This window comes from Bos indicus x Bos taurus, chromosome 28 (genome assembly GCF_003369695.1).
Source record: "Bos indicus x Bos taurus breed Angus x Brahman F1 hybrid chromosome 28, Bos_hybrid_MaternalHap_v2.0, whole genome shotgun sequence".
NCBI classification, from domain to species: domain Eukaryota; kingdom Metazoa; phylum Chordata; class Mammalia; order Artiodactyla; family Bovidae; genus Bos; species Bos indicus x Bos taurus.
The window spans coordinates 4,007,836-4,034,400 of record NC_040103.1 but is presented as its reverse complement, the minus strand read 5'-3'; the positions used below and the strand labels follow the sequence as shown (position 1 = coordinate 4,034,400).

At 44.1% G+C, this 26,565-nt stretch overlaps 2 protein-coding genes across 3 annotated transcripts in view; one reads left to right on the top strand and one right to left on the bottom strand.

Annotated features, from left to right (window-relative positions):
- Nucleotides 1–8,081, bottom strand: part of GNPAT (glyceronephosphate O-acyltransferase) — a 40,651-nt gene extending 32,570 nt beyond the window's left edge. The window contains exon 1 of one of the 2 annotated variants that reach the window (XM_027531126.1): nucleotides 7,839–8,081. In XM_027531126.1, coding sequence (XP_027386927.1) covers nucleotides 7,839–7,916 — 78 coding nt within the window. In that variant the 5' untranslated portion in view covers nucleotides 7,917–8,081. The remainder of the gene's footprint in view (nucleotides 1–7,838) is intronic. The other variant, XM_027531127.1, reaches the window with a different exon arrangement.
- A 35-nt stretch (nucleotides 8,082–8,116) lies between these two features.
- C28H1orf131 (chromosome 28 C1orf131 homolog) overlaps nucleotides 8,117–26,565 on the top strand; it is a 32,679-nt gene continuing 14,230 nt past the window's right edge. Inside the window, exons 1-2 of the mRNA XM_027531128.1 lie at nucleotides 8,117–8,275; nucleotides 12,817–13,160. Of these exons, the coding sequence (XP_027386929.1) occupies nucleotides 8,188–8,275; nucleotides 12,817–13,160 (432 nt within the window). The 5' untranslated portion in view covers nucleotides 8,117–8,187. The remainder of the gene's footprint in view (nucleotides 8,276–12,816; nucleotides 13,161–26,565) is intronic.

Genomic DNA, 26,565 nt, shown 5'->3' with positions numbered 1-26,565 from the left:
GCCTGGTGTGCTGCGATTCATGGGGTCGCAAAGAGTCGGACACGACTGAGTGACTGAACTGAACTGAACTGAAGGTAATTAAAAAAAAAATCCAGAATTTTAAACTGAGACCACCATTAGGCATAACAAGAATATAAACAGAAGCAAAAAAGCATTGATGGGGAGCTTAAGTATGAAAGGGTAGCATGTAAAACATGTGAAACATGCAAACATGAGCATTTTTATGTTCATATATAAAGAAAATATATGAGGGGAAAATATTGTAACTGTTGGAATTCTGGTGTAAAACTGCAGTCATTGTAACATATCACAGACTCCTGCTGAAGAACCTTAAATCTCACATTTCTCATTAATAAAGTAACAGTATAAGTTATATAGGCTCAGACTGGGTAGAATGCCACAAATTACCATTATAAATGATATAATTTTCAGGGACAAAAAGAGACTTAAGAGACTTCCCGTTTAGTGTGGGAAGAGAAAAGGATCAGAAAGAGCTGGGGAGGTGTGTTTAGGGTTGGGGGGTGCAGAGAGAGAGGACGGGGGAGTGGGGAGAAAGGGAGTCCTCAGAACAAGAATGCGCCAGGCAGAGTAGCAGGTATGTGTACTCTGCAAACTTCCAAGATATGTTCACCTACGGTCCTTCCATGGTTCTGTTAACTGCAGGATCAAACTCACACCTCTTAACACTTGACCTGGCTACATAAAGACCTAGTTACCTAAACAAGCTATGACATCCCATGGCTCCTACAGCTTTGTTCAAGTTACCTCCAGGAGCAGCATTCCTTATCAAACATTTGGCACCTGTTATTAACATTCTTGGCATTGTGGTGTATGTCGGGGATATGAGCTGTGTGACCCAGAGAGCCACAGCTTCTTTTGTTGGTAACCAGGTGCACGGTGGTACCAGTTGTTGAGACAGGTCACTTACAGATGGCCCTCCCCCACTGTTCACCTTGACAGTGCTCAGCCTTCAACAATAGTTTCTGTACACCTCCTCTGTGTACTATTTCTAGATTCTCCTTTAACCTAGGACTGAAACGGTCATCTTCTCCTTTGAGTTTGTAGGGAGTCCTCATTACATTTTCATCTAGAAAACTTCAATAAACTTGTATTTGGTGTTTCCCCTACAAGAATGTGAACTTCTTGTCATGTATCTTTTAAAAAAAATTTGTTCTTTCTTTCTTTTTGGATGTGTTGGGTCTTCACTGCTGTGAGGGCTTTTCTCTAGTTGCAGTGCCCAGGCTTCTCATAGATGTGGCTTCTCCTGTTGTAGAGCACGGGCTCCAGGGTGCACAGGATTTGGTAGTTGTGGCTCCCAGGCTCTCAAGCACAGGCCCAGTAGTTGTGGAGCATTGGCTTAGCTGTTCCACGGCATGTGCGATCTTCCCAGATCAGGGATCGAACCTGTGTCTCCTGCACTGGCAGGCAGGTTCTTTACCACTGAGCCACCAGGGAAGCTCCTTGTCATGTGTCCCTAGTAGGAACCCAATCATTGTTTGCAGAATGATAACAAATTACTAAATGAAGCCACTTCTTGAGCCCTGTTGATGACAGCTCTCCAATATTTAGTCTAAAGCTCAAAGTTCTCCCAATCTGGTCTAACTCAATGTCTAATACAGTGGTTTTAACACAGGCTGCATATTAAAATTAACTCAGGGAACTTAAAAAAGGAAATGGCAACCCACTCCAGTACTCTTGCCTGGAGAATCCCATGGAGGGAGGAGCCTGGTAGGCTACAGTCCATGGGGTCGCAAAGAGTCGGACACGACTGAGAGACTTCACGACACGACACGACTTAAAAAAAATTCTGATACCCAGGCCCTCCCAAAGATTCCTGATTACTTTGGTCTGTGAGTGCTACCTGTGTATCAGAAGTATTTTTGAAAGTACTTTAAATATTTCCAACATGCAGCCAGGGTTGAGTGTTACTGCTCCTTAACTGGCCTTCCCCACGTCTTGCTGGACAAGTATTTTCCATCCTAAAATAAATACTCACAGGACCAAAATACAATGAGGAGTCCAAGTCAGAAGACTGAGGTGAAGTGTTTTTCCGCTACTGTCTTCCCTATCTTACTTTGTACAGCAAGCCTCTACCTGTATCTCCATTACAACTGCTCTGGTGGGCCCATTCACTCAACAGTGACTGAGAGCCCCAAATATACCCGGCACTGTTCTACAGGCTAAGAATACAGCCTGAACAAGGCAGACAGGAAATGTGCCCTGAGGGGGCTGACTGTGCCTGCCCTTAAGGAGATAAACAACAAAGAAACAAGACAGGTTCACTAGGAAGTCCACCAGGAGCATGCTGGTAAAGGTGCATCTACGGGAGAGCCTTGCTTTATAGCATGTGCCAGTGTCTGTGGTCTATACCCTCCCACCGTGGCAAGTTTCAAGCTACCAATGCCTGTATGCGTGCTAAGGTGCTTCATCGTATCTGACTCTGTGCGGCCCTACGGACTTATGTGTCATGGGATTCTCTGTCCATGGGATTCTCCAGGCAAGAGTACTGGAGCGGGTTGCCATGCCCTCCTCCAGGGGGTCTTCCCGACCCAGGAATCGAACCTCTGTCTCTTACCTCTCCTGCATTGGCAGGCGGGTCCTTTACCACTAGCGCCACCGGGGAAGCCTCAAGCTACCAACACAACCTTACTAAACACAGTTAGGAGGAGATGGAAGGAGCCACTGTACTTTAGGATTTCCACCTTACAGTGTGACATAAATAACTTCAAGAGCATAACAGTGAAATTTAGTAAACTAATGAGGAAGTGCTGAGTTGTATTAACTATTTTTAACAGAATTTATTTAATGGAAATTTATATAATAATCTTTAATTTTTAATAATAGCAGTGTTTTAACCATAGGGTTGCAAACTTCATACAAGTTAATGAGCTTTGAAAGTCAGGATAAGACTGTTGTAGCATAACACTGAAGACAGAATATAAAGAAAATAAAACAGTAACTAATCAAGAGTGATTGGAGAGCTACTTTAGACTGAGTGTGTGGTGGGGGTAAGGTCTCTTTGAGGAGATGATGCTTGAGCTGGGATCTCAATAATAATAATAATAATAATAATAATAATAATAATAATAATAATAAAAGGCCAGCAATGCAAAGTTCTGGGAAAACACAGCATGTTGTACAGAGAGGACTTTAAGTTCTCTGAGGAGGGAGCATGCTTACTTCTGAGAAACAGAAGGCCAGTGTGGCTGAATACCAGCGAGCAAGATGAGTCAAATAAGAGACAGAGCAGTTGCCCGACTGTGTAGTCTTGTAGGACACTGTAAAAGGACGAGACTTTTCATTCAGACTCTAATAGGAAGTTCTAACTTGGGTTATGGGTACACCCAGTAATTACCCAGTCCCAGTCTGCTTTTCATCTGTGGTATCACTGGAAGATTCCAAGCAGACCTATGGCTTCAGATACAACCTACTTGCGGATGGCTGTCATATCCATGTATTAAGGCCAGATCATCCTCTTTTACTCTGGTATCATATTTAAATATCATATGAAATATATTTGTAGATCATATCATTAGAAATATCATATTTTAACTGTATTTGGATGTTTCCCCAATACTTTGTGATGTATTGGGTCCATAATATGATAATTCACAAGTTAAAAATCATAATGTTGCCTCTTACATCTCCAACTCCCCACATCCTAAACTGAAATTACTATTGTATAACCCCAACTAAACCTGTTCCTCTTCCTCTTTCTTATCAGTGAAAGGTGGCATCATCTGTCCAGGCGCCCTATCGCAGAAATCAGGAGTCAGCTTCAGCCTCTTAGCCACCACATGTAACTATCCCAAGCACCAGACAAACTCATCCATCTCCCTTCTCCACAGACTCACTGCCACTGCCTGACTTCAGGCTTTCATCAATCACTTCCCTGAATTGTGGCAATAGAGTCCTAACTGATCTTCATGCTTCCAGATCAGATTCCTTCCCTAACCAGATTCTAATTCTACAGTCTTTGCTTAAGTAAAAGAGATCATCCACACAATCATTTGAGAAACCTAGTAGTCTTCTTCACTTTCACTTTTCACTTTCATGCATTGGAGAAGGAAATGGCAACCCACTCCAGTATTCTTGCCTGGAGAATCCCAGGGACAGAGGAGCCTGTTGGGCTGTCGTCTATGGGGTCGCACAGAGTTGGACACGACTGATGTGACTTAGCAGCAGCAGCAGCAGCAGTTCTCTTGGACTTTGAAAAATACAAATCCGATCATCCTTAAATGATGCCCTGTAGGGACTTCCCTGGCGATCTGGGGGTTAAAACTGCACAGGTCCCACATGGCGCAGCCAAAAAAATAAATAAATGGTTGCCTCATAAAGTTTAAGATTTATCCTTAAGGGCATTTAAACATATAAACTTCCTTTAGGAAATATCCTCTGCCTATCACTTAGCAGTGCTTCTCAGTTCAGTTCAGTTCAGTCGCTCAGTCGTGTCCGACTCTTTGCAACCCCATGAATCGCAGCACGCCAGGCCTCCCTGTCCATCACCAACTCCCGGAGTTCACTCAGACTCACGTTCATCAAGTCAGTGATGCCATCCAGCCATCTCATCCTCTGTCGTTCCCTTCTCCTCCTGCCCCCAATCCCTCCCAGCATCAGAGTCTTTTCCAATGAGTCAACTCTTCGCATGAGGTGGCCAAAATACTGGAGTTTCAGCTTTAGCATCATTCCTTCCAAAGAAATCCCAGGGCTGATCTCCTTCAGAATGGACTGGTTGGATCTCCCTGCAGTCCAAGGGACTCTCAAGAGTCTTCTCCAACACCACAGTTCAAAAGCATCAATTCTTCGGTGCTCAGCCTTCTTCACAGTCCAACTCTCACATCCATACATGACCACAGGAAAAACCATAGCCTTGACTAGACGGACCTTTGTTGGCAAAGTTATGTCTCTGCTTTTCAATATGCTGTCTAGGTTGGTCATAACTTTCCTTCCAAAGGAGTAAGCGTCTTTTAATTTCATGACTGCAGTCACCATCTGCAGTGATTTTGGAGCCCCAAAAAATAAAGTCTGACACTGCTTCCACTGTTTCCCCATCTATTTCCCATGAAGTGATGGGACCGGATGCCACGATCTTCGTTTTCTGAATGTTGAGCTTTAAGCCAACTTTTTCACTCTGCTTTTTCACTTTTATCAAGAGGCTTTTTTAGTTCCTCTTCACTTTCTGCCATAAGGGTGGTGTCATCTGCATATCTGAGGTTAATGATATTTCTCCCGGCAATCTTGATTCCAGCTTGTGTTTCTTCCAGTCCAGCGTTTCTCATGATGTACTCTGCATATAAGTTAAATAAGCAGGGTGACAATATACAGCCTTGACATACTCCTTTTCTTATTGGGAACCAGTCTGTTGTTCCATGTCCAGTTCTAACTGTTGCTTCCTGACCTGCATACAGATTTCTCAAAAGGCAGGTCAGGTGGTCTGGTATTCCCATCTCTTGAAGAATTTTCCACAGTTTATTGTGATCCACACAGTCAAAGGCTTTGGCATAGTCAATAAAGCAGAAATAGATGTTTTTCTGGAACTCTTGCTTTTTCCATGATCCCGCGGTGCTTCTCATATTCCGTTTATTCTACCTTTGTCTATTTTGGTTCCCCCAAACATGCTAGGGTGTGGTCTTCTTACACTGGCATCTAGGGTAGTCTTCCTCTTCCTCATCTACCATTCATATCTAAAATCTCATTTCAGGTGTCATATTCTCTTAGAAGCCTTCTCCAAGTTCCCAGACAGGTTGGGTGCTCCTCCTTATCCCTCCCACAGCATACTCAGCATACTTCAATCACTGTGCTTATCTCACTTGCCTGGGTACTAAGTTGATTCAGTTGTGTCTGACTCTCCATGACCCCATGGATGAACTGTAACCCACCAGTCCATGGGGTTCTGTAGGCAAGAACACTGGAATGGGCTGCCATGCCCTCCTCCAGGGTATCTTCCCAACCCAGGGATTCAACTCACATCTCTATGTTTCCTGCATTGGCAGGCATGTTCTTTACTACTAACGCCACCTGGGAAGCCCTTATCTCACTTAATTATGATTATTTATTTTCATGATCTCCTGTGAAGTCCCTAAAGGCAAGAGGTGGATCTTTAACTTCCATATCTTGGACCCTGTCAATGCTGACTAGAACACTGTAGGTACCTACTACTGCAACATCTGCTACAATCAGTGGTTTCTAAAACATCTCTTAAGATCAGAGTGTTGCACAATTAAGAGCCTGGCAACGAAATATATAAGGGCGGTCTGAACCAGTAAGAAAAACTTCAGGTTAATAAGAAACTAAAGACTGTAGTCTTAAGAGTAGTGAGGGTTGCTGTCTAGCTTCAAAAGTAGTAACAGTGTACATGCAATTGCTTTAGTTTTTCACGTGAAAAAGTGGACCAAAGTCTTACCTTTGGTGAGCGGAGGAAATAAAAATTCAATTACTTCCTTTAATACACATGTGGAAAATTGCTGTTAATTCATAAACCAGTTTAGGGCTGAAAAAGCTACCTATAGGGAGTCAGAGCTACACAGTAACCCTCTTCACTACATTCCAAGGTTGAAATATGTCACTGAACTATGAAGTGAGGTCAATGAAGAGAGAGGTCAAGTGATAAACCTTAGGAGAGTGGACAATTAGCAGCAATTATAAGTCCAGGCTCTTCACAGCAAGGGAACAGACGTTTTCCCATGTTCCACTGATTTCCCAATTTGAAGGTAGAGGTGGGTTTTGTTGTTGTTGTTGTTCAGTCACTAAGTCATGTCCAATTCTGTGCAACCCCATAGACTAGCCTGCCAGGCTCCTGTGTCCATGCGATTTCCCAGGCAAGAACACTGCAGAGGGTTGCCAATCCTGTCCCTAGGGGATCTTCCAGACCCAGGGATCCAACCCGGGTCACCTGCATTGCAGGTTGATTCTTTATCATATGTACATTCTTTTCTGAAACTGAGTTTCTTGTTTACTTTGCTCTTTCACGTTTTCCCTGTTACCACGTTCCTACATAAATTAACCTTAGATTTAAGCCAGAACATAGATAACATGACTTTAAAATATGCACTTTTATTTCTTCTTATGGTAAATAAAAATTAATTTTTTTTAAAGTCAATTGCCCCAGGGTAGTGCAATATTGAGAGCTACAAATTTCTGCCTCAAAATTTCTTCATGAAACAGTGAGTTACCAACATTCCGTTGGCAAAAAAGTTAAAATCAGGAGAAGGGGTTTAGGCGGTGAAAAGGCCAATTGTAGGGAGGTCGGGTGCCATTAGCTGTCTTTAAAAATCACTTGTGGGAAAAGTACAATGATGGACAGAGACAGAAACACAATAAAAATTTCCAGAAGCTCCAAATCTTCTTAGATTAGAAGTCTTAGAAACTCGATGCACACATACAAGCCAAATACTTTTTCTCCCAGGAATATCACACCTGCAAAAGAGCGGGATGGGGAACCACAGGCTACCTCAGGTTGGGTCAGACCCGCAGGATTCTCCGGTTCGAGAAATCAACCAAAAGGTAGTTCGACACGCCCTCGCTAGAGAGGGAGATTCCCAACTCTATTCCCTGGTTTTTGTGTCAGAGGCTTCCTGAAGGCCCCACGCCTGGTGGAGTGAAAGGGAAGGAACAAGCGGGCAGGAACCATCACCAAGACAAACTTCTAAAAGCATACTGACGTTCACACACACCGAGATACACCGTCGCCCTGGAAACCAAATCAATCACCTAGTCTCTCCTCTGGGGATCTCGGACCCACTCCTTCGGACCTCGGGTCGCAGCCCGGAGGAACCCGGGACCAAGAGAAGCGGGTCCTCTCGCAGCCCCGCCCCGGCCTCGCTCCCCTGGGCGCATACCGAGTAGAGAAGCACGACAGCCCCGGGACTGGTGGAGCCAACGGAGAAACAAGAGTTGGATGAACTGGAATGATCCATGCTGCGGCTGTTGTCCCGGGCGTGGCCTGCGATTCTTTGCTAAGCAGTGCTGCTGTGGGCGGTTCTTCCGCGCGGGGCGGCCCGACCTCGCCTAGGGCGGCAGCACCCTCTACGGCCGCTCCACAGGACCCCGGGCGCCGCCATCTTAACCAGGACGGAAGCCGCGCAGGGACTTGCGGCGCGCGCAGCCCGTCGGAAACCGGAAGCGGACGCCGAGCGGCGGGAGGTCCGCAAGATCTGCCCTGTCTTGCTGCGGCCCGCTGGCCTCACGATGGCTCAGGAGACCCGGTTGGCGATCTCTGGGCCTCCCGGTTCTCAGGCCCTTCTGGACTCTTTGCTCCAGAACCTCTACGACTTTGGTGAGTGCGGGGCCTCGGAGCCCACGTGGAGAGCCGACTTGAGGACCCCGTACCTGGCTGGCCTCAGGCTCCTGGAGCACCCTTCGGCTCGTACAACCTGGTTCAGATAATGGGTCCTGCACCCTCCCCTCGCCTACGACCGGGGTTTGTGAGTCTTTCTATGAATCAGATGTCCCAACTCGTTCCTGAGTGTGGGGGCCAACCGGCTTGCTTGTCGAAAGCATTAAGGCTTTCAGACTTAACGAGGAGATGTGCACAGGACCTCATGCTCTGGAAATAGCGTCCTTTCTCACTCCCGACCTCGGGCAAGCCCCTTTCCCCCACGCACCCCCAGATCCGCCTGACCCTCGGGCATTGGTGGCACCTTGTCGCTTTGGGACCCAGTCTTTTAGTGACTTCAGAGAACGGTTTCACATGAAGCTTTTCACGACCTTTCAGCCTTGAGTTGGCTGACTTATGCTCGCCTTCCTTCATCTTGATTGCGGAAAAGGAAAATTATCCATTAAAGGCTGGGAACTCCTGGCACTTCAGCAAGGAGCCAATTCTACACACTCTGAAGAATTTGCCCCAGGGAAGATGACACTCCTTCATGCACCAGAAATCATTAGGCATTAGTGCCGTATAGGTCAAACACATTTCTTCAATTTGTAGTGTGATGTTGCTGTTTTATTTTGGAGCCAGTTGCTCAAAATTCTAAGCTCATTACATAGCTTGGAATAAAAATAATAGCTAAAAAAGCATTGCGGTTTTACCATATACTCCATACTTTACATGTATATACTCATTTAATTATCACAACAATTCTATGAAATAGATATTGTCATTGATACTATTATTACAAGACAAATAGCATTATTGTAGAAATAAGCACTAGAAGTTAAAAAACTTGGAAGTTCACCCAGCTAGTAACTTGAAGAGCTTGGGTTCTAAGCCCCACACTGTCTGTCTCCACCTCCCTCACTTGTATTGACTTGTACTGTGGACAGAGTATCTCTGGGCCTTTGGAAATGTTGGAAGACAGAGAAGACTTAGTCTCTGACCTTGAGAAGTCCTAGAGAAGACTGTATCTGCAGAATCCTAAATATAGTTTGTATTAACACAGGCTGGAACTTGGAGCTCTGAAGACATGGGCAGTATCTACTTGTTTTTATATCCCTAAAGCCAAAGTTTAGTTGGCTCTTTATTTAATGTGTGTATTTTATTGAAATATAGTTGACTTACAATGTTTCAGGTGCACAGCAAGGTTATTTATACAAATACACATATTATTTTTTGAAATTATTTTCCATCATAGGTTATTACAAGATATTGACTATAGTTCTATGTGCTATACAGTAAACCTTTGTTGCTTGTGCATATCTATTTTTTAATTAGAAATCTAGCATTCTGTTTATACTAAGTCAAACAAGTGGAATCAAAATGTAATTTTTTTAGTTAGGCAAAAACTCAAGTTTTCTTAAATATATATATTATACATATGTATACAAAAGTTTTTTAGAAGGAAAGAAATGGAGAAATTGGAGAACATAAACTAAATGAAACGGGAGCACTGACTATGAAATAGAAAAAGTGAAACTAGGTGAAAAGTAAAAGATCATCTATAGTCTTATTGTTTTTAAACTTGAGTGCTCATTAGAAACATATCTGGAGCTCTGAAGAAAAAAACTACCTGAGCATTTGTATTTTTCAAAAAAATTCAAGATAATTCTGATATGCATCTGGATTTTAAAAAGTGATTACAGGTTTTTCTACTAGATCCTAGTTTTGGTGATACAGAGTTCTATTATTTTTCTGTTGACCAATCATGATACAATAGTGTTAAGTGAGTAGTAGTTACATAATTACAAAGTAAAAGATGTTTATCAGTTTTCACAGTCAATAGCCAGACAAAAAGTAAAAGATAATTACAATTGCAAGTCGTAATGGGAACATGATTAACAATATAAAATAATTACATAGAATTTAGGGGGGATCAAGTAGAGTGATGTGATAAGTGGAAGTGCATACATGCACATTTTTCACCCACCCAGTGTCTTTTGGTTGGTGCATTTAATCCATTTACATCGAAGGACCTATATGTATGATCATATTATTTTATTACTGTATATAATATAATAATATCCTCCTATATTATTACCATTGTCTTAATTGTATAGGTCTTTCCCTTTTCTTGTGTTTCCTGCCGAAAGTTCATTTAGCATTTGTTGTAAAGCTGGTTCCATAGTGCTGAATTCTCTTAACTTTTACTTGTCTGGAAAGCTTTTAATTTCTCCATCATATCTGAAGGAGAGTCTTACTGGATAGAGTATTCTTGGTTGTAGGTTCTTCTCTTTCATCACTTTAAATATGTCATGCCATTCCCTTCTGGCTTGTAGAGTTTCTGTTGAGAAATCAGCTTATAGCCTGATGGCAGTTCCCTTGTATATTATTTGTCATTTTTATTATGACAAAATGGGGTTGCAAAGAGTCAAACACAACTGAGCAACTGTCTCTTACTCAAGCTTTTGTTGATAGGAGGGACTAGGTCTGGCTCTGATGGGCAGGGCCTTGCTCAGTAAAGCTTTGATCCAATTGTCTGCTGATGGGTGGGGTTGCACTGCCTCCCTGGTAGTTGGCCTGAGGCATCCCAGCCCTGGGGTCTGAGGGCTCTACTGTAGGGTTAATGGCAAACTCCAGGAGAGTTTACTCTAAGGGAGACTTTCCAGTGCCTCCGTCCCTGTGGTGAGCCCCTGCCAACCCGCACCTCCCGAGGAGGCCCTCCCACACTAGCAGGTACTTTAGGTTCAGTATCCTTTGAAGTCATTGCTCCTCTCCTCTGGGTCTTGGTATGTACAAAATTTTGTTTGTGACCTCCAAAGACTGGAGTCTCTGTTTCTTTCAGTCCTTTGGAAGGCCTGTAATCAAATCCCACTGGCCCTCAAGGCCAGATTCCCTGGGGATTCCAAGTTCTTGTGTTATATCCTCAGGCTGGGAAGCCTGACGTGGGGTTCAGAACCTTCACAGCAGTGTGAGAACTTCTTTGGTTTTATTGTTCTCCAGTCTGTGGGTCACCCACCCAGCGGGTATGGGTTTTGATTTTATTGTGTTTGCACCCCTCCTACATCTGGCTGTGGCTTCTTCTTTGTCTTTGGACATGGGGTGTCTTTTTTTTTTGGTGAGTTCCAGCATCTTCCTGTCAATGATTGTTCAACAGCTAGTTGCAATTTTGGTACTCTTGCAGGAGGAGATGAGCATACATCCTTCTACTCCACATCTTGACCAAGGTTTTCTCATCGACTCTAAATACATATGTTTTCTTATTAAAGGTTTGTATTTTAAATTTAAGTTTTGGCTGCACTGGGTCTTCAATGCTGCACCTACCTGGGCTTTTCTCTAGTTGCGGTGAGCATGAGCAAGAGCTCTTCTCTAGTGGTGGTGCTCTGGCTTCTCCTTGTGGGGACTTCTCTTGTTGCAGAACACAGGCTCTAGACGCACAGGCGTCAGTAGTCGCAGTTCGTGGGCTCAGTCGTTGTGGCCCACAGGCTTAGTTGCCCCACAGCATGTGGAATCTTCCAGAAGCAGGTATCAAGTATATGTCCCCTACATTGCAAGGTGCATTCTTTACCACTGACCACTGGGGTCGCGTCCAGTGGTAAAGAAGTCTGATACACATTTACTGAATAAAAATCTGAGAAAATACAAACAAGCATAAATACTCAGCTAATATTTAGAGAGCCCTGTGATATTCATACTGTCAGTCAGTAGTGAGGCCTAGAGTTCTTGTCCGAACCTTCAGGTGACTGGTCAGAGTTTAAACAGTTAAAATAAAGGGGAGGTATATTAGTTGCAAATAAAGGGATTCAAATTTAGCCAATTGTCTTAGGTTGATCTTGGGCTTCCCTGGTGGCTCAGATGGCAAAGAATCTGCCTGCAATGCAAGAGACCCGGATTCGATCCCTGGGTCAGGAAGGTCCCCTACAGAAGGAAATGACTGCCCACTCCAGTGTTCTTGCCTGAAAATTCCACGGACAGAGGAGTCCATGGTGTCACAAAGAGTCGGACACAACTGAGCAGCTTTCACTTTTTCACTTTCAAAGCCTTTCAAATTAAGCTAGTTGTCTTAGATTCATTTTAGTTTATAACCATGAAAGGAAATAGGAAGACTATGGTACCCACCTGTAACCCTAGAGAGTGTTAAAAAGAAGCAGTGGTGGATGTACTTACATTTTTGGTACAGACTGTGAGCCAGCTAGGATTACCAGTTCCTGGGGTGTTGTCATGATGACACTTTTAGTCAGGACCAAGGTAAGGACTAGGTAATTGTACTAAGAGTCAAAGACATGAATGTAATTACCTTGGGAAAAGATGACTAAGTGCTTTGGAGTCTCTGAATTGTGCAGATATTGGATACGACCCTCCGAAGAAAAACAAATATTTTCTTTGTGTGTATTTCTGGGTGTTTGTAAACTGTGACATATGGATGTGTGCATTCATATGATTTGATATTGGTGACAGCTGAAGCACAAAGTATTTATTTTTCCTTTTTGTGTTCAAACAAACAGGAGAGACAGAAGATGAAACAGAAGAGAAAAGAGTCAGAAAAAAGAGAGAGAAGAAGAGAGGTACGGGGACCCTGGCATCCTTGGCAACAGAGCCAGCTCCCCAACCCGAATCTCTTGTCAGAGGCCAGAGGAAGAATGCTGCCAGCTTCTTCCAGGAGCTCCAGGAAGAGCTGCAGGGTGCTCCTGCTGTGACCCCCAATGGTTCTCCTGTAGGACCTGTAGTCTCTGGAGCTGCAGCAGCCTGCTCTCCCCCAAGGAATGACAGGGAGCTGGTAGAAGTGGTACAGTTTCACAGCCGAAGTAAAAAAAGAAAACAGAAGCCAGATCAAGACGAGAACACAAAGGTAATAAATTGGCTCATATGGTGAAAACCCTGATGTTGTACTGCCACAGTTCTAGGCACTGGGATGTAGCAGTGAACAAAACAGGCAAAAACTGCCCTTCTCTCAAGGAACTTCCATTCTGATGGGAAGCAGAGGGATTCTGCTGAGCAGCAGTCTCAGGCTGCATTTGTAACTCTGGCCCAGAATTCAGTCCACGAGAGAGGTGTGGTTGCTTATCCAAACTTTTTCACAAGTTTTTGTCAAGGTCATTGCAGAAATCCAGATGTTTACATTTCTGTTGCTTTCCGCATGTCCTGTAAACTTTTGTCTGTCAGCAAAAGAAAAAGAGGATTATCTTAGTTTCTTGGGGCTCCTGTAGGGAAATTAATTCTCTCACAGTTCTGGAGGCCCAAAGTCCAAATTATGGTGTTGGCTGGGCCCTACTCCCTTCTTCAGAGGGTGAGTTCTTCCTCGCTTCTTCCATCTTCTGACAGTTACAGAACTCTGAACTCTGTCTGTACATGGCCTTCTTCCTGGTGCCTGAGTCTCAAATCTCTTGCCTTTCTTTTAGAACGACACCCATCATTGGATGTGTTACTGTTCAGTCGCTAAGTCGTGTTCAGCTCTTTACGCAGTGGACTGCAGCATGACAGGCTCCTCTGTTATCCATTATCTCTTGGAGTTGGCTCAGAGTCATGTCCATTGAGTTGGTGATGCTATCTAAACATCTCATTCTCTGCTGTGTCCTTCTTTTGCCTTCAGTCTTTTTGAGCATTAGAGTCTTTTTCAAGAAAAATCAGCTCTTCGCATCAGGTGGTCCAAGTATTGGAGCTTCAGCTTCAGCGTCAGTCCTTCCAGTGAATATTCAGGGTTGATTTCCTTTAAGATTGACTGGTTTGATCTCTTTGCTGTCCAAGGGACTCTCCAGAGTCTTTTCCAGTACCACAGTTTGAAAGCATCAATTTTTCGGTGCTCAGCCTTCTTTACAGTCCATCTCTCACATCAATACATGACTGCTGGAAAAAAACGTAGCTTTGACTAAACAGACCTTTGTTAGGCAAAATGATGTCTCTGCTTTTTAATACATCATTGGATGTAGGGCTACCCTAAATCTGGGATGGATCTCATCATGAAATCCTTAACTTGATAACGCTACAGAGATTCTTTTTCCAGAGAAGGTCACATTCACAGATTCCTGGCATTAGTGCATGGTCATATCTGTTTGAAGACCATGATTCAATCCACTGCAAAGACAGCTAGGCTTGCATATTCTTGATGAACGTGTGAACACAGGCTAGGATGTAGCCATATCTCCTTTGATCCTAGGTCAGCTTTCCAATTCTTATAGTATCCAAGTACTGGGGCGATGGGAATTCTTACAGGCACATAAGAAATGGATTCTTTTGGCCCTTGTAGCCAGAGCTCCCAAGCTGGCCAACCAGGGAGCTTCCAAAGACTGGTATTCTTTACCATAGGGTACTACAGTGGGCCAGACAAATGTTAGTATTTTCTGTGTGTGCCATGATATGAAGAAGGTTGGAGAACAGTGCTGTGAAATACAGTACTGCCTTTGGGGAATTTAACTGACACTAAGCACCTAGATACCCTCGTTTCCTGGAATGTCTCAGTCTTTAGTTTCCTCTTATATCGACTTGTTCATCCTTCTGGAATAGAGTTTTATTTTGTTTTTTCTAATTTTTTTTTTCTAATTTAAGAACAAAATTTAAAAATTTAAAAAAAACAAAATGTTTTTTCTAATTTTAAAACAAAACAATTTTGATTTGTCCTTTCTAGGACAAAAAAAGTTGTCATTGAATGAGTCTGTATCTCCCTGTCTCTTAATAATAGAACACGTACAGCGGCCTTTTCCTTTCTGCTCTACAGAATCCCCTTTTCACTGTAGTTGGCTTTTCTCAGGAACCTCAGCTCGTTTTACCTTTGCATGTGGACCTTTTCGTTTCTTTGTTTATTCTGGGCTGCGCTGAGTCTTCGTTGCTGCGAGGGCTTTTCTCTACAGTGGTGGGTGGGGCTGTTCTCCAGCTGTGGTGTGTGGGCTTCTCCTTGCCGTGGATTCTCCTGTTGCAGAGCACGTGAGCTTCAGTAGTTGTGGTGCACGAGCTTAGTTGCCCTGCGACGTGTGGGATCTTCCTGGACCAGGGACTGAACCTGGGTCCCCTGCGTTGGCAGGTGGATTCGTAACCACTGAACAAGCAGGGAAGTCCTCGTTTTACATTTTGGACTTCCTCATCTTGATGAAATTTTTTAGCTTTTCTTGGTGTTCTGCCCTTTTCTTCTTTTAAAAATTTATCTTCTGAAGATGTAAATGTGTCTGGCTAAGGAGACAGTATGTGAACACAATGAAAATACATATGCCCATAAAAAGACTTTAGAATGTTGATATTCAATATATAAATAACTGCAAATTAATATAGTGCTAGTCATTATGGCATATCCTGGGTATAAGGCACACCAAGCAAAGGCCAGTTCTTTGGAGTAATTAGGACACATAATACTATGCTAAGAGTTTGCAGAACATGGGAAAATGTACATGTTGTGGCTCCTGCTCTCTGAAAACTTACAAGTCACCATCAGACAGTCAAACAGACATGGAAACAGACATGATAAAATAATGGTGGCTTCCACTGACCAGTCACAGGAACAGCTGGTCATCTTTGAAGTATTCCGTTTGTTTTTTATTCCTGTTTTCCTTTTATTTCTCCATTTATGTGGTCCCCCCCACTAGTTGATTCTCCATGTGAGTTCCTGTTGCCGTCTGTTGTCTGAAGTACTCTTGTGAACACAAGAGGTACTGGCAAGTAAGTGACCCCCTTTCCCCAGAATTTAGGTTGTGCCATCAAAAATGATCCAACTACACAGTGTATTGAAACAGATATTCTTGGGTGTGATATGGTGATTTATAATAAGAAATATTACATTAAACATAGCCCCTGTTTCTAGCATAGAACTCCTAAAACTCTTAGAATTTCTTCAAAGATGAGAGAAATAAAGGTGTCTTTTCTGTTAGTGAAGTGACTTGGAAAGCATCCTTGAGTGGGAACTAGTTGCCAGGAGAACCAACCTTGTGATTAGAGGACTGGATAGTTCAGTCCTATCTCCTGACCTCTGGAGAGGGCAGTCAGTCAGTCAGTTCAGTTGCTCAGTCGTGTCCGACTCTTTGCGACCCCATGAATTGCAGCACGCCAGGCCTCCCTGTCCATCACCAACTCCCAGAGTTCACCCAAACCCATGTCCATCGAGTCGGTGATGCTATCCAGCCATCTCATCCTCTGTCGTCCCCTTCTCCTCCTGCTCCTAATCCCTCCCAGCATTAGAGTCTTTTCCAATGAGTCAACTTTTCGCATGAGGTGGCCAAAGTACTGGAGTTTCAACTTTAGCATCAGTACTTCCAATGAACACCCAGGACTGATCTCCTTTAGGATAGACTGGTTGGATCTCCTTGTAGTCCAAGGGACTCTCAAGTCTTCTCCAACACCACAGTTCAAAAGCATCAATTCTTCGGCGCTCAGCTTTCTTCACAGTCCAGCTCTCACATCCATACATGACTACTGGAAAAACCATAGCCTTGACCTAACGGACCTTTGTTGGCAAAATAATGTCTCTGGTTTTTAAAATGCTATCTAGGTTGGTCATAACTTTCCTTCCAAGAAGTAAGTATCTTTTAATTTCATGGCTGCAGTCACCATCTGCAGTGATTTTGGACCCCAAAAAATCAAGTCTGACACTGTTTCCGCTGTTTCCTGATCTGTTCCCATGAAGTGTTTGGACCAGATGCCATGATCTTCGTTTTCTGAATGTTGAGCTTTAAGCCAACTTTTTCACTCTCCTCTTTCACTTTCATCAAGAGGCTTTTTAGTTCCTCTTCACTTTCTGCCATAAGGATGGTGTCATCTGCATATCTGAGGTGATTGATACTTCTCCCGGCAGTCTTGATTCCAACTTATGCTTCTTCCAGCCCAGCATTTCTCATGATGTACTCTGCATATAAGTTAAATAAGCAGGGTGACAATATACAGCCTTGATGTACTCCTTTTCCTATTTGGAACCAGTCTGTTGTTCCATGTCCAGTTCTAACTGTTGCTTCCTGACCTGCATACAAATTTCTCAAGAGGCAGGTCAGGTGGTCTGGTATTCCCATCTCTTTCAGAATTTTCAACAGTTTATTGTGATCCACACAGTCAAAGGCTTTGGCATAGTCAATAAAGCAGAAATAGATGTTTTTCTGGAACTCTATTGCTTTTTTGATGATCCAGTAAATGTTGGCAATTTGGTCTCTGGTTCCTCTGCCTTTTCTAAAACCAGCTTGAACATCAGGAAGTTCACGGTTCGTGTATTGCTGAAGCCTGGCTTGGAGAATTTTGAGCATTACTTTACTAGCATGTGAGATGAGTGCAACTGTGTGGTAGTTTGAGCATTCTTTGGCATTGCCTTTCTTTGGGATTGGAATGAAAACTGACCTTTTCCAGTCCTGTGGCCACTGCTGAGTTTCCCAAATTTGCTGGCATATTGAGTGCAGTACTTTCACAGCATCATCTTTCAGGATTTGGAAGAGCTCAACTGGAATTCCATCACCTGCACTAGCTTTGTTCGTAGTGATGCTTTCTAAGGCCCACTTGAGTTCACATTCCAGGATGTCTGGCTCTAGATAAGTGATCACACCATCATGATTATCTGGGTCGTGAAGCTCTCTTTTGTACAGTTCTTCTGTGTATTCTTGCCACCTCTTCTTAATATCTTCTGCTTCTGTTAGGTCCATACCATTTCTGTCCTTTATTGAGCCCATCTTTGCATGAAATGTTCCCTTGGTATCTCTAATTTTCTTGAAGAGATCTTTAGTCTTTCCCATTCTGTTGTTTTCCTCTATTTCTTTCATTGATCACTGAGGAAGGCTTTCTTATCTCTCCTTGCTATTCTTTGGAACTCTGCATTCAGATGCTTATATCTTTCCTTTCTCCTTTGCTTTTGGCTTCGCTTCTTTTCACAGCTGGAAAGGGCAGATGTACTCAATTATGCCTGTGTGAGGAAACCTTTGAAACCCCACAGAGGAGCGGTTTGGTTTGGACAGCTTCTGGGTTGGTGAGCATGTGGAGGTGCTGCAAGAGTGGGGCCCAGAGAGGGGGTGCAGGGTCCTCTCTGCTTCCCACATGCCTTGCCCTCTGCATGTCCTCCATCTGACTGTTCCCGAGTTACAACCTTTTAGAATAAACTGGTGCTCCAGGAAGTAAACGGATTTTTTGAGTTCCATGAGCCACTTGAGCAAATTATTTGAACACAAGAAGGGGCTCAGGAGAACTTGCAGTCTGTAGGTGGTGGGTCAGATGTGCTACATGTAACAATCTGGGCTTGTAGCTGGTCTGAAGTGGGGATGGTATTGTCAGACTGAGCCCTTTGCCTGTGGAATCTGTGTTGTCTCCGGTACGTAGTGTCGGAATTGCACTGAGCTGTGAACACACAGCCGTGTGTTCTGTGTGTGTATTCTAATCTACAGTACACGCTTTATTGTACACTGGCTCCCACATGTGAAGCAACCTTCTTCCCTACATTGGAGTTGGTAATCAGAACCCCTTTTAATGGACTCATCTGGGAACTTGGCCACCATTGGTCAGAGAAGGCAATGGCACCCCACTCCAGTACTCTTGCCTGGAAAATCCCATGGGTGGAGGAGCCTGGTAGGCTGCAGTCCATGGGGTCTCGAAGAGTCTGACACGACTGAGCGACTTCACTTTCACTTTTCACTTTCATGCATTGGAGAAGGAAATGGCAACCCACTCCAGTATTCTTGCCTGGAGAATCCCAGGGACAGGGGAGCCTGGTGGGCTGCCGTCTATGGGGTCGCACAGAGTCGGACACAACTGAAGCGACTTAGCAGCAGCAGCAGCAGCCACCATTTGTATATTTAACCCATTCCAGATATCTGACCTGTAAGTAAACTTCCTGATCATGTCCCATTTGTAAAGTTCTGATTACAGAAGTAATTTGATAAGAAATAGTAGGTCAGAGGTCACCTTTACATTGATTTGTTCATTCATTTATTCCGTAAGTAATTGGGTACCTACTATTTGCCAGACCCAGGAGATGCCACAGTAAACAAGATAATAGTCCTCGGCTTTCATGGAGTATATTGTTTGTTAGTGCAGTCAGGCAAACCCTGCATAAATTAATAATATACTTTAAAAGTGTTTTAAATACTCTGAAGGAAAGATGCAGGGTCCTGAGAGTAACAGGCAGAACCTCCATTGGAGTAGGTGGTTGGAAGTGTCCGAGGAGGTGACTCTAGGCTGACACTGTGTTGAAGGGTGCCAGGGATGGGAGAGAAGAGAGCAGTGTAGGCAGAAGATGGCTCTGCTGATGTCCTGAGCTGTATTGAGGTCTGTAAGGTTCTAGGAGCTGGGAGACTAGCAGGAGGAGGACAGTGGGGAGAAGGTGTGAGCTGGTGGAGAGACAGGCTGGGGCCAGACACACCAGGCCCCAGAGGCTTGGGGCCTTCAGATTTAAAGTGCATGGAGAACCACATGGAAGAATTTAAGCAGGGGCGTGAAGTGATCTGATTTATATTTTAAAAGATTGCTGTGTCCCCTGCATGGTAAATGGATTATAGGTAAAGCAGTAGCCAGAGGCATGAGGGGACTGGGTGAGGTGTTTACTGCAGGGTCCAGGATCAAAATGGGGTGGCCTAGACTTCTGATTTGAGAGTGGAGTGGATGAGCCCACTCTTTAATGAGTGAAAGGCTGCCTGTGAGGAAGAAAGTTCCTATGCTCTTAAGAAAGGGTCAGGTGTAGCTTAAATGATCCAAGTATTATTCAGCTGTCAGGGCTGTATCTGATAAGCCTATTTCTCCACCCTTAACGCGGGTCCATCTCATGAACCTTAGCCTCCTCTGTGGCCTCTGTAGAAGAGAGACAAGAAAGACATAGTAAAAACAATAGAGCAGGGTACCGTAGATCAGAAGGAACGCGTGGATCCTATGGCATGGGCTGTGGTACACATAGACTGCTTCTGAGCATGTAATGCATTGCTGAGTAAAGATTGCCAGTATTTCCTGAAAGCTTACTGTGTATATTTGTTGCTCAGTCATGTCAAACTCATTGCAGTCCCATGACTGTAGCCCACCAGGCTCCTCTGTCCATGGGATTCTCCAGGCAAGATACTGGAGTGGGTAGTCATTCCCTTCTCCAGGGGCTCTTCATGACCCAGGGATCGAACCCAGGTCTCCCACATTGCAGGAGATTCTTTACCATCTAAGTCCCTAGGGAAGCCCCATTTCCTGAGTGGTTGCTGTGTACTAAAAGTGATTATTTATGTTCCTTAACTAGTTCAATATTTCATTGAATCTTCACAATTCATGTGACCTGTTTTCCTTTTGCAGAGGGGATTGATGCCTAGAGAGATTTAATGATTTGCTTGCATATAAACAGTCACCCCACCATCCCATATAAACAACTCTAATACCCTAGAGCTTTGGAAAGCACAAGTTTAGGTTTTTTTGTGTTTTTTTTTGTATGTTTGGTACAGATTTATTTGGCAGCAAAACTGACCTGAACTGATGTGAGGCTTAAGAGTTACTTTTGTTGGTTCCATTTGACATAAATATTTATAGGCGTTGCTACAGAAATGTGACTGTGCTTAATTATGAGCTGCTGTCTTAGATCCCACTAGAAATAGTAAACAATATCCCATTGTGTACCATTGAATGTGAAAGATTACAGAGATCTCTTCAAGAAAGTTAGAGATACAAAGGGAACATTTCATGCAAAGATGGGCAAAATAAAGGACGGAAATGTACACAGTATTCAGTATATTCACAATATTTCCTTCTGAGTTTTCTTAGGATTCCAGATGAAGGGTTGTGGATATGAAAAAAGTGCTCAAGTTCTGACCCTAGGCTTTCTGGCTTAAAAGCTGTTTGCCTAACTACGACACTAGTGAGAGGAGTGTAGGTTAGTTAGGCTGTTTGTCCCTTGAGGAACACGAGTGCACTGCGCCAGAAGTGTCATTAGCCCTACAGACATTCTGTCCGGTTATTGCCCCCGCTTCTTACTGCCCTCATAGTCTCTGTAGTATGCCAGCCTGCGTGCATGCTCAGTTGCTGCAGTCATGTCCGACTCTTTGCAACCTTGTGGACTATAGCCTGCCAAGCTCTTCTGTTCATGGGATTCTCCAGGCAAGAATATTGGATTGGGTTGCCATGCCCTCCTCTAGGGGATTTTCCTGACCCAGGGATCAAACCGTAGTCGTCTCTGTCTCCTGTGTTGCAGGATGATTCTCTTTCTGCTGAGCCACCTGGGAAGCCTGCAGTATTCCAGGGCTACCTTGAGCATCACCCTTCAGCTGTACCAAGTCCCCTGCTCTTTAGTGGATCCAGTCATAGAGGTATTAGGAAGAAACTAATCTAGTTGAAATAATTTTTGAATTAATTTAATTGGAGGCTGATTACAATATTGTGGTTTTTGCCATACATTGACATGAATCAGCCGTGGGTGTACACGTGTTCCCCATCCTGAACCCGTTCTCACCTCCCTCCCCACCCCCTCCCTCTGGGTTGTCCCAGTGCACCGGCTTTGAGTTCCCTGTTTCATGCATCCAACATGGATTGGTCATCTGTTTCATGTATGGTAATATACATGTTTCAGTGCTATTCTCTCAAATCATCGCACCCTTGCCTTCTCCCCAAGAGTCCAAAAGTCTGTTTTTTATATCTGTGTCTGTTTTGCTGCCTCGCATATAGGGTCGTCGTTACCATCTTTCTAAATTCCATATATTTGCGTTAATATACAGTATTGGCATTTCTCTTTCTGACTTACTTCACTCTGTATAATATGCTCCAGTTTCATCCACATCATTAGAACTGATTCAAATGCGTTCTTTTTTTAATAGCTGAGTAATATTCTCTTCTGTATATGTACCACAACTTTCTTATCCACTCATCTGCCAATGGACATCTAGGTTCCTTCCATGTCCTGGCTATTATAAACAGTGCTGCAATGAACATTGGGGTACATGTGTCTCTTTCAATTCTGGTTCCTCAGTGTGTATGCCCAGCAGTGGGATTGCTGGGTCGTTTGGCAGTTCTATTTCCAGGTTTTAAGGAATCTCCACACTGTTCTCCATAGTGGCTGTACTAGTTTGCATTCCTACCAACAGTGCAAGAGGGTTCCCTTTTCTCCACACCCTCTCCAGCATTTATTGCTTGTAGACTTTTGGATGGCAGCCATTGTGACTGGCGTGAGATGGTACCTCATTGTGGTTTTGATTTGCATTTCTCTGATCATGAGTGGTGTTGAGCATCTTTTCATGTGTTTGTTAGCCATCTGTATGTCTTCTTTGGAGAAATGTCTGTTTAGTTCTTTGGCCCATTTTTTGATTGGGTCATTTATTTTTCTGGTATTGAGCTGCATGAGCTGCTTGTATATTTTTGAGATTAATTCTTTGTCAGTTGCTTCATTTGCTATTATTTTCTCCCATTCTGAAGGCTGTCTTTTCACCTTGCTTATAGTTTCCTTCATTGTGCAAAAGCTTTTAAATTTAATTAGGTCCCATTTGTTTATTTTTGCTTTTATTTTCATTACTCTGGGAGGTGGGTCATTGAGGATCTTGCTGTGATTTATGTCAGAGAGTGTTTGCCTGTGTTTTCCTCTAGGAGTTTTATAGTTTCAGGTCTTAGATTTAGATCTTTAATCCATTTTGAGTTTATTTCTGTGTATGGTGTTAGAAAGTGTTCTAGTTTCATTCTTTTGCAGGTGGTTGACCAATCTTTTAATGCTCAGGGCTGTGTTCCTGCTTTGCTGGAGATTTGCATGGAATGTCTTGCTCTGAAACTTGTTGGCTCTTGGGTGGAGCTTGGTTTCAGTGTAGGTATGGAGGCTTTTGGGTGAGCTCTGGTCTATTAATGTTCCCTGGAATCAGCAGTTCTCTGGTGCTCTCAAGTTTTGGAGATAAGCCTCCTGCCTCTGGTTTTCAGTCTTATTCTTACAGTAGCGTCAAGATGTCTCCATTCATATGGCACAGATGATAAAACATCTAGGTTAATGGTGAAACAATTCACAGTGAGGGACACCCAGAGAGGTTCACAGAGTTACATGAAGAAGAGAAGAGGGAGAAGGGAGATAGAGGTGACCAGGAGGAGAAGAGGGGGAGTCAAAAGGGGAGAGAGCAATCAAGCCAGTAATCACACCCTTAAGTGAAAATGAATACTGAACATTAGATTCTTAAATTTAGGTACAAAATTGATAACAAATACCAAAAGCAAAGATTAAAAATCTAGAGTAAAGGTTAGACTCTCAAAAATACAATATTAAAAATACAAAACAAAATCAATCACAAAAATTATAAAAAAATATGTATGAAATTTGCTTTAAAAATAGGGTCTTTTTTTTGCAAGGTAATAGTAGGTTATACTAATGAAAATTAAAGTTGTAATAAAGGACTTAAATTTTAAAAAAAATTAAAAAGTGATAATAGTAAAAGTATACCTATGAGTTTCTCTGGAGCTGTTGTGGGCAGTGTGGGGTCAGTTCCATTTCAGATAGTTCCTTGTTCCAGCTTGTACTTGTTCTTAAGGTCTATAGGCCCCCTCCAATGCATGCTGCTGCTGCTGCTGCTAAGTCAGTTGTGCCTGACTCTGTGTGACCCCATAGACGGCAGCCCACCAGGCTCCCCCGTCCCTGGGATTCTCCAGGCAAGAACACTGGAGTGGGTTGCCATTTCCTTCTCCAATGCATGAAAGTGAAAAGTGAAAGTGAAGTCGCTCAGTCGTGTCTGACTCTTAGCGGCCCCATGGACTGCAGCCTACCAGGCTCCTCCGTCCATGGGATTTCCCAGGCAAGAGTACTGGAGTGGGTGCCATTGCCTTCTCCCCTCCAACGCATAGTCAGTGTTAATTAACTACAGGGTTTTCATTTGTTGCACCTGTCACTTCCAGAGCGGTTCCCTCTTTGTTTCTTTTGGCTTCCTCTGGAAGTCTCTTCAGTATCTAATTTCCACCCTGACACAAGGGGGTGAAGGTGGTCACTTATTTAGGCTCACTTGTTCAGTTGTGTTGTGGGGAGGGAGGAACACAGCAAACAAATATCACTGGCGTGTGTGGGGAGTGCTCGCAGTGTGTGGACCACGGTGGGTCTGCCGCAGCTCCAGGTTGCTCAGCAGGGGCACTGTCCAAAGCGGGCCCTGTGTTTCATGTACTTCCCAGGTCTGAGCTGCTCAGGTTCAGGTTCTCGGGTACTCCACAGGAGCACACACTCGGTTGGGTGTGTGTTTTGTGCCCTTCCCAGGTCCGAGCAGCTCAGGCAACTGGGTGCGTGGTGAGCGCACTGCCCCAGGTGGGCCGTGCATCTTAATCACCTTCCCGGTCCCACCCACTGGTTTCCAGGGTGTGCTGTGAGATCACGGTCTCAGGTGTGCTGTGTGTCTCCTCTGGGGAGCAGATCTCAGGCTGCGACCCTCCTGGCAGCCGTCAACCATCCAGGATCCCAGGAAGACATGGTTAGCAACTAGGAGCCTGCTCACAGTTTGGTGGAAGATTCTGGTCTCTGGGGCTGAGAATGGAGCAGCCCCTTGCCTTCCAGCTCTGGCTGTCACCCGCCTGCATCTCTGCCTCTGGCAGCGGGGAGGGGCTGGGTCGAAGCCAGCCAGCTCTCCTTTGGTATTTGCTCAATCCGTTGTTGTGTGAGTTGTGTCCTTTGTCAGGCTGCAAGTTAGAGCCTTTTGCAGGGAAGTTATCTCACGTTAGCTCCCTCAGATTGTCCTCAGGCCATTCAAGCCCAGTCCTTACCCTAAGCACCAGTTACGCAGCCCGCACCTCCCTGTCCAGCCCCCGCTGCTGGTGGTGGATGTGAGCCTCTGGGCTACTTGCCCACTGGCAGTTGCAGTTAGGTGCATATTCTGTGGGGTTTTTTTTCTCCCAGTTATGTTGCCCTCTGAGTTTCCAAAACTCCCCACAGACCCACCTGTGAGAGGATTTCCTACAGTTTGGAAATTTCTCCTCCTTCACAACTTCCTCCCCAGGGACAGGTCTCCATCCCTAATTCTTTTGTCTTTCTTTCTTTCTCTTATATTTTGTTCTACCTCCTTTCGAAGAGATGGGCTGCCTTTCTGGGTGCCTGGTGTCCTCTGCCAGCATTCAGAAGTTGTTTTGTGGAAGTTGCTCAGCATTCAGATGAACTTTTGATCAATTTGTTGGGGAGAAAGTGGTCTCCCTGTCCTATTCCTCCACCATTTTGGGACCACCCCCCACCCCCCGAAATAATAATTTACACTCAAGAAGACGTGAAGAAAATTCTCAATATTCCCAGAAATGCTGGCATATTAAAGAGAGAGTGTTTATCTACCCAGCTCTTCTCTAATTGGACAAAGATTGGACAGTGTAACTAATAGATAAAAATCTCACCAGTGCAGGAGAAAATACTTTTGGTCAGCCCATCAGAAAGATCACTGAGCCTGGTAACCTGCTTGCCTTCCCCCCTCACCCCACGCATTCCTCCCAAACTGCTCCTCCTCTTTTTTTTTTTTTTTTAACATGGACCAGTTTTAAAGTTTTTATTGAATTTGTTACAATATTGCTTCTGTTTTATGTTTTGAGTTTTTGGAGGCCAGGGTAAGGGATCTTAGTTTCCTTAGTTCCCTGAACAAGGATTATACTTGCAGCCCCTGCATTGAAAGGCAAAGTCTTAACAACTGCACTGCCAGGGAAGTCCCAGCTTCTTTTTATAGCTTGCTCTCTTCTTCATAACCTCACATACAAGTTCTCAGAATCTCCAGACGTTTCTCTCTCTTGTGTGTGGGACAGGGAAGCTTTATCAGTGAGCATAGGTGAGATGGTGGTTCTGTAACTAGTCCCTTACACATCAGTGGTTTAAAGGCAGAAGTTAATTTTATTCTCACGTCATGCGTTCATCTGGAGAAGGCAATGGCAACCCACTCCAGTACTCTTGCCTGGAAAATCCCATGGATGGAGGGGCCTGGTGGGCTGCAGTTCATGGGGTCACTAGGAGTCAGACACGACTGAGTGACTTCACTTTATTTTTTCACTTTCATGCATTGGAGAAGGAAATGGCAACCCACTCCAGTGTTCTTGCCTGGAGAATCCCAGGGACGGGGGAGCCTGGTGGGCTGCTGTCTGTGGGGTCGCACAGAGTTGGACACGACTGAAGTGACTCAGCAGCAGCAGTAGCAGCATGTGTTCATCAGGATTGTCAGGGCAGAACGCCGTGGTCCACACCATCCTAATCTAGGGACCCAGGGTGATAGGGGCTCCACCATTTGCTGAAGAAGGTAAGTCGATAAAGGCTCTTAAAGGTTCTCTGTGGAAGGGATATGGTTCCTTCTGCTCTCATGTCTTTGGCTAAAACAAGTCAAGTCAGCATGCCTAACTCCAGGTAGGGAGCAAAGCCTAGTTCTCCTGTGAGCCTAGAG